General features: G+C 38.3%; 1 protein-coding gene and 2 long non-coding RNA genes across 6 annotated transcripts in view; 1 reads left to right on the top strand and 2 right to left on the bottom strand.

Moving 5' to 3' along the window:
- The window catches only part of LOC128251067 (uncharacterized), a 5,972-nt gene extending 4,962 nt beyond the window's left edge, over nt 1-1,010 (bottom strand). Inside the window, exon 1 of the long non-coding RNA XR_008266954.1 lies at nt 423-1,010. This is a non-coding gene — a long non-coding RNA (uncharacterized LOC128251067). The remainder of the gene's footprint in view (nt 1-422) is intronic.
- Nucleotides 1-4,502, top strand: part of LOC128251052 (GATOR complex protein WDR24-like) — a 62,578-nt gene extending 58,076 nt beyond the window's left edge. The window contains exon 3 of one of the 4 annotated variants that reach the window (XR_008266946.1): nt 3,797-4,127. Coding sequence is in view for 1 of the 4 variants with exons in the window: in XM_052977365.1 (XP_052833325.1) it covers nt 4,159-4,420 (262 nt within the window). In the remaining 3 variants the exon portion in view is untranslated. Of the gene's footprint in view, nt 1-750; nt 917-3,796; nt 4,128-4,158 lie in introns of those variants that run through there. The other 3 variants (XR_008266947.1, XR_008266945.1, XM_052977365.1) reach the window with 3 other exon arrangements.
- LOC128251063 (uncharacterized) overlaps nt 3,356-7,261 on the bottom strand; it is a 25,324-nt gene continuing 21,418 nt past the window's right edge. Inside the window, exons 4-5 of the long non-coding RNA XR_008266952.1 lie at nt 6,694-6,813; nt 3,356-4,801 (exon numbers count right to left, since the gene is read on the bottom strand). This is a non-coding gene — a long non-coding RNA (uncharacterized LOC128251063). The remainder of the gene's footprint in view (nt 4,802-6,693; nt 6,814-7,261) is intronic.

The raw sequence follows: 7,261 nt of genomic DNA, 5'->3' as shown, positions 1-7,261 counted from the left end.
AGTAAACACTCACAACGCCCGGTCTGGGAATCGAAACCGCGATCCTATGACCGCGAGTCCGCTGCCCTAACCACTGGGCCATTGTGCCTCCACCCATACACGCATACATACATACATACATACATACATACATACATACATACATACATAGCCCTAGCCCGACTAAAGCCTTGTAAGTAAACCCCTAATTGTGAGTCTGGATGAGCTTGGGTTTTAGGAAAAAGAAATTAACCAGCTGATTTGCACATTACAAACACAGTCTCTAAGCGGAACTTTGAAACTATGCAAGACTTTTCTCAGGTTTACAATGTGACAGTTTTCGTTATCTACAATCCAATGATAGAGTTTTGTGTCTTTGTAAGAAACCAGTTCCTTGCACAGAGGAAGAATTTAAATAGGTAAAAACAGGAAAAAATACATACATACATACATACATACATATAGCCGCAAGCATGGCTTTGTGGTATGATGTTCCGGGTTCAGTCCCACTGAGTGACAACTTGGATGACTGTCTTCTACTATAGCCTTTAGCCGACTGGAGCCTTTTGAGTGGATTTAGTAGACAGAAACTGAAAGAATCCCGCCGTTTAAGTGTGTGTGTGTGTGTGTCTGTGTATGTGTGTGTCTGTGTATGTGTGTGTGAATGACGGGTGCGTATATCTAGATGTGAGTGCCTTTGTTTGCGTTTGTCCACCACCACTGCTTGACAACTAATGTTGGTCTTTTTTTTTTTACATCATCATTATCTAGCAGTTCCACAAAAGACACCGTTACAAGACATACCAGGCGTTGATTTGTTCGGCTAAATCCTTCAAGGCAAGTGCCCCAGCATGGCTGCAGTCTAATGACTGAAACAACCAAAATATAAAAGCAAATAGATACATACATGGGTCAACAAGAGCCATGGTCGCTTCAACTGCTTTTGTTTTTGTCTTTTTTTACCATATGCACGTGTTGAGACATGCATAAAAGAAAACATACAGATCTGCACGTACTCTGATCCCAAATGTTTGCACAAAAACCCTATTGATTTTGTAAATTCCAACGAAGGAGGGTTAGATCTAGGTTAGAAATTTGCTCTTTCTCCATTTGCAAGAAATCTAAAAATAAAACTAATTAATAACATCCATCCATCCATCCATACATACATACATACATACGCACATGCACATTTATGTGCATGCATACATATATGTAGCTACGTAAAAAACGTTGTATGCATTCTGACGAATCCAAACACCTGCGCAACTCAGGTGGGGAGGGGCGGAATAGTCACTGATAATGTTTTCTTTAATAGAATAGATTTATTGCTCTAATTAGCAAAACTCAATGCTCTTTCAGTTATACACACGTGCGCACACACACAGTCACACACACATTCACACACACACACACATACACACACACACACACACACAGAGGAGCAGGTACAGACGTGTCTGTGTGGTAAGAAGTTTGCTTCCCAGGCATACGGTTCTGGGTTCAGTCCTACTGAGTGACACTTTGGGCAGGTGTCTTCTACAGCTTCATATGACAAAAGCGTTGAAATTATATTTACTGAACGGAAAGAGAATGAAGCCTGTCATGCATGTGTATGTGTGTGTGTGTGTGTGTGTCTGTGTGTGTGTGTGTCTGTGTGTGTGTGTGTCTGTGTGTGTGTGTGTTTGTGTGTGTGTGTGCGTGTGTGTGTGTGTGTGTGTATGGTGTTTGTTTGACCCCCATCACCGCTTGAAAACCGGTGTTGGTGTATTTACCTCCCTGTAAATTAGCAGTTCGGCAAAAGAGACCGATAGTACCAGGCTTGAAAAAAGAAGTGAGTACCGGGGTTCGATTTCTTCGACTTGCCGTAGTGTAATGACTGAAAAAAGTATATGTAGATAGACAAACAGACAGATAGATAGATAGATAGATAGATAGATAGATAGATAGACAAACAAACATATACTCATACACGCAGAGACTGATGAGGAGTGAAATGGGATGATTGTGGAGGTGAGTGAGAGATAAAAAATAATTAATCCCATAGAAGCTGTATTTACCATATCTATCTCGCCATGGAATCTATCAGCTATGAATGAACTATTTTTGGCACCATAATAGACATTCACTCTTTAACCAATTGCTAACTGACATGGACATTGTTATTTCAACATTTTCCCATAGATCTTTAATAGTCCCTCCTCCTGTTCTTTGTATTCATTCCAACACTATTATATTCCTTTCTATCTATCTATCTATCTATCTATCTATCTATCTATCTATCTATCTCCCCCTCTCTTCCTCTCTATCTATCTATCTATTTATCTATTTCTATCTCTGCCTCTCACTCTCCCTAGTCTCTTCCCCTTCCTCCTCCTTTCAATTTTCCGATATTTCCCTCCTCCCTCCGCACCAACGTCTTATTAATTCTTTTTCTCTCTGTATGCAACGTGTTTCTTTTATTTTATGTATTCCTACATCAGTTATTGATTTCTAATAGAGATAGCCACAAGTCCATAAACTGTTTGCTTACACATCCATACAATCCCACCACACACACACGCACACACACACACACACACACACACATAAACATAAATATATAAGCATGCGTACACAGACATACACGCACACAGTGAAACGAGCGCACATACATATATATAATTTGAATATGAGAGCGTATGCATGTATATGTTTATATATATGTGTATGATTGAGTAGTATTTTATTTTAGCTATCCGGGAAAGATGAAAAGAAATGAAGACAGCAGCGAGATTTTAATCTCAATATTATAATTGGAGCGATATTTTCCTACATAGGCATAAGGCCATGGATTTTGTGAATGTATTGTGATCGACTTTAACGATCTAGTGTTTCACAGGTACTTATTTATCGACCCCGACTCTGGGACGATTAATAGTGACGTCGTAACTCCAGGATTTCAACACCAAAAAAAATAAGAGTCCTAACTTAACATAGATCTCATAAAGACCTAAAATCCAGTGGTGGCGAGGATTCTATATTATACTAACCCAACATTTGGTAGGTATCTCATTTTATTGATCCTGGAAGGATGAAATGAAAGTTCATTCTTATTGGGACTTGTGCTCAGTACTTAAAGGGCTGCAGCTATATAAAGCCAGGCATTTTCCGTGCCTAGCTTTATTTATCGATTTTAATAATAATGATTTCAAGTATCGGCACAAGGATTCAAAGTTTGGAGCAGGTATAGTCAGTAGCGTAACTGTGGTGGAGAGACAAGGAGGAACGTTCCCCGGAAGCCGATTGAAAGGGGGCGTCTCATCAAAAGCAAGAAAGATGAGACTTTAAACAATTGTGTTTTTTTTTTTTATTACATCGCATTTTACACGTTAGGTTTTTTAATGTTACAATCGGAGAAGCTGGCTGATGCTTTAAATGGTTCAAATAAGGAGGTTTCGTAAAAGTAAACGTTCAAAAAATATATCTTGGATTACAGGCTGTACAGAATCGGCAGGTAAATGAACCCTGGTAAAATATTGCTTTAAAACATTAATTACTTGTAACAAATAAGTACTATATAATATTGTGGATTTTGTAATGGAGGGGGGCACATTTTTGCGGCTTGCCCCGGGCGCGGTTTACCCTAGCTACGCCACTGGGTATAGTCGCTTAAGAACTTATGCGACTATTGCCTTTTTTATCAGCACCAGAAGAAAAAAAAACGGCGCTGTCAACTTTGGTGGTATTTTAACACAGAACGAATAAATATGTTGCTCAAAACCTCAAGGAATTTGGCCGACTGCTTTATTAATAATAGTTTCAATTTTTGGCACAGGTCAGCAGTTTTTGAGCAGAGAGATAAGTCGATTACATCGGTCTTAGTACTTGTCTGGTGCTTATTTAATTGACCTCGAAAGGATGAAAGGCAAAGTCGACTGCAATGGAATTTGAACTTAGAACGCAAAGACGAACGGAATGTCACTTAGCATTTTGTCCGACATGTAAACGGTTCTGCCAGGTCACCGCATCGGACGCTTTATTAATAGTTGAAGCAGAAACTGTAAACAGGTGGACTAAATTCTATAAACTATTTTAGTTTTATCTTTTCGCGTTTAATACTAGGGTTGGCTTTACCATTTCTGTCATGAGTGGTTGTCCCATGAATATACTGGGTACAGTATGTATTTTTTTTCACAGTTGTAAGCAGTTCGAGACGGTGCCAAGTGGCAGTGTTCCATCACCATCGGAAACAAAATCTTCGAAGCAACCAGAAGGGAAAAGGAAGAAATCAAACGGCAGGAAAGAAAGGCTTGACAAAATCAACCTCGTCTGCCACCAACATTACCATGCAGTCAGTGACATCGACTTTTCTATGCAAGAATTGGTCTATTTAGTCATCAACGCCATCACCATAAAGGATGTGTTCGGCAAAGAAACTAAATTCTCGAATACGAGATAAAGCCAATGTGAACAATTTTTGGCATTATATCAATGTAAAGATATTGTTACTATTTTCACAATTTAAAGAACAACGAACTAAATATTCTGCGTTTTTTTGAAAGTTAAGAGGTGATGTATTGAATGCTGTGAGCAAAAAATTCTTGATTATTTAAAATTTCTTTTTAAGTTCGAGAGAGAAAAAACACACAACTTATCAACAATTGTTAGTGACTAGCAAAGAAAAGGGGAAGATAATCTCAAGGAATTAAGAATTACTCTCTTAAATAAACATATTGGAAGAATAAAAGTTTGACCTTAGCTTGCAGCTAAGGAATAAGTGTGGATATTTTTCGCCCTGTTAGATCCCATTAGCATAGTATAGTCAGCACATCTTCATGATCTGTTGATAAAGACTTATATCTAGTAAAAGAGTTACAAATAAGGGTTAGGTAGTATAATTTGCATAATCTAAACAATAAATTCAGCTAAAAGGTGTAATTCAAACGAGCCAACGGTATGAATTTGATAAATATTATTTATAATGTATATAATAGCAACATTTACTGCTGTTTCTATGTTCTGAGTACAAGGGTCATTGAGGAAATAATCGTCATCCTGTGCTGCTGTCAGATCGTTTCTCTATATTATAAGATGCGTTGCCCATTGCTAATGTAAGAAATCAGGAGTCCAGTGAAAGAAGAGAATGGTCAATCCAGGCCTTTCGCTATGTGTCTGGGTAAAACTTCTAGTTGCTACTTATCGCAGTTCTTTTTTACCCTCTATTTTACACTAAGAAAGCTAATTTGTGATACAATGAAGATGCCTCTACATGATTGCTTGACCTGCAGGAAATACACAGATTTTCTTCAAATCACATCATACAATATTTGTTTAAAATGTAAAATATTGGATGATAACAATCGGAATACTTTTCATCATGTCTGCTCGGTCGTGGATTCCCAAAACAGCATCTATCATACATGTTTGAGTTAAACCAACGTCCACTGTTCTCACTTCGTTAAGAAATACACATGCTAAAAGTAATTAAAAACATGAGTACTTTACATTTCCTTTATTTTAAAACACTATGTAACTCAAATTATAATATTTACTACGATCCTTTACGTTCTTAATTCAAATCCAGGCGCAGTCAGCTTTAAATTTCATCCCTCTGAGGCCAATAAAATAGAGTACTATAGAAATACTGGGATCAGTTTTTATTCTTATAATGTATCTTAGATGTGAATGGAATTAAAATAGAAGCCGAGACGATATTTCACCAAAGCACTACATAACTCCGGGTTATAGACAAAATTGTTTTCGCTCTCACCTCAAAGTACTACATAAGCAGAAACAAAAGTCTAGGCGGTGAGCTGGCAGAAACATTAGCATGCCGGGCGAAATGCTTAGCGGCATTTCGTCTGCCGCTACGTTCTGAATTCAAATTCCGCCGAGGTCGACTTGGCCTTTCATCCTTTCGGGGTCGATTAAATAAATACCAGTTACACACTGGAGTCGATGTAATCGACTTAACCCCTTTGTCTGCCCTTGTTTGTCCACTCTATGTTTAGCCCCTTGTGGGCAGTTAAAAATAAGAAACAAAAGTCTAGTATTTTATATCACTACAATGCACAATATAACTACTGTAAAAGCCAAGACACTGCATCACCACTAAATAAGCTGGAACAAAAAACTAGCACCTTCTATCATTACAGAGCACTAATTAAGCCACAGTTTAAGAACAGAAAACTGTGCTCACATCAGAATATTGCAAACGCTTCAACTAAATTACCTCAAGTATCTTGTACTTTCACTTTTACAGTGATAAAATTACAGAGCTCAGATTGTCTCATCTACTTTCACTGCAAAGCAATTCAAAACCTTATATCCGCAGCCTTACGATCTGGCCATCACCGGATTACGAGAAAAGGATAAAAAACAGAATCTAACCCTCAAGTTTAGTGACAGATTCTGTAAGTAGAGTTTAACTATCTCATTCTATTAAAGCTAGAACATTGCTTAAAACAGAATGTAATACGACTCATGGTTCTTTCGATAACAGGCACAGGGCCTGAAATTTAGGAGGAAGGGGCTAACCGTTTACATCGACCCCAGTATTCGACTAGTACTTAGTCGTCGACCACAAAACGATGAAAGACAAAGTCGATCTCGGCGGAATTTGAACTCATGAGATAAGGACGGACGAAATGCTGCTAACCATTTTGTCCGGCGTGTAATACAACTAATAATGCTTGCATACAAAATATTTTGTTACATATACTAAAAACGTACTTGCAGAAAATTCTGTACAGATGTTCCTTCATTTCATTTCAAGTAAAAATGGTTGTTTGCACGTACGTTGTTTTAGCACTGCCGCCTTTATTCGCTTCTCTCAGTACTTTAGACGATATTCTGAAGCATTGAAATACAACTACATATCAGAAAGATGCGGAACTATATCACCAAGACACTTAGCTGCGGAAAACAAAGTTTGGTGACTAACAGCCCGACCTTGCTATAGGATCAACAAACTAATGGTAGCAAATTCAAAAACGTGCCGACCATGAAAGATCAGATTTAAGAAGTTCAGCTTGTCTAGCATCCCTTACTTTCATTTTCATTATCAAGTATTATTATAGCTCACCGGTACACAGACTAATCTCCTGGAGATTAGCATCCTGGACTTGCTTGCACTTACTACAAAACACAAAATATCTAAACATTACCTTCACCACAGTCATTATCGCAACCACCGCCATCACCACCACCACCACCGCCGCCGCCACCACCACCACCACCATCATTGCTTGCACCACTCTCATCACCGTTCCACCGTTAGTAGTAGTAGTAGTAGTAGTAG

The sequence above is a fragment of the Octopus bimaculoides genome, chromosome 2 (assembly GCF_001194135.2).
Source record: "Octopus bimaculoides isolate UCB-OBI-ISO-001 chromosome 2, ASM119413v2, whole genome shotgun sequence".
NCBI lineage: Eukaryota > Metazoa > Mollusca > Cephalopoda > Octopoda > Octopodidae > Octopus > Octopus bimaculoides.
The sequence above is the reverse complement of the archived record's forward strand: the minus strand, read 5'-3'. Positions and strand labels throughout refer to the sequence as shown.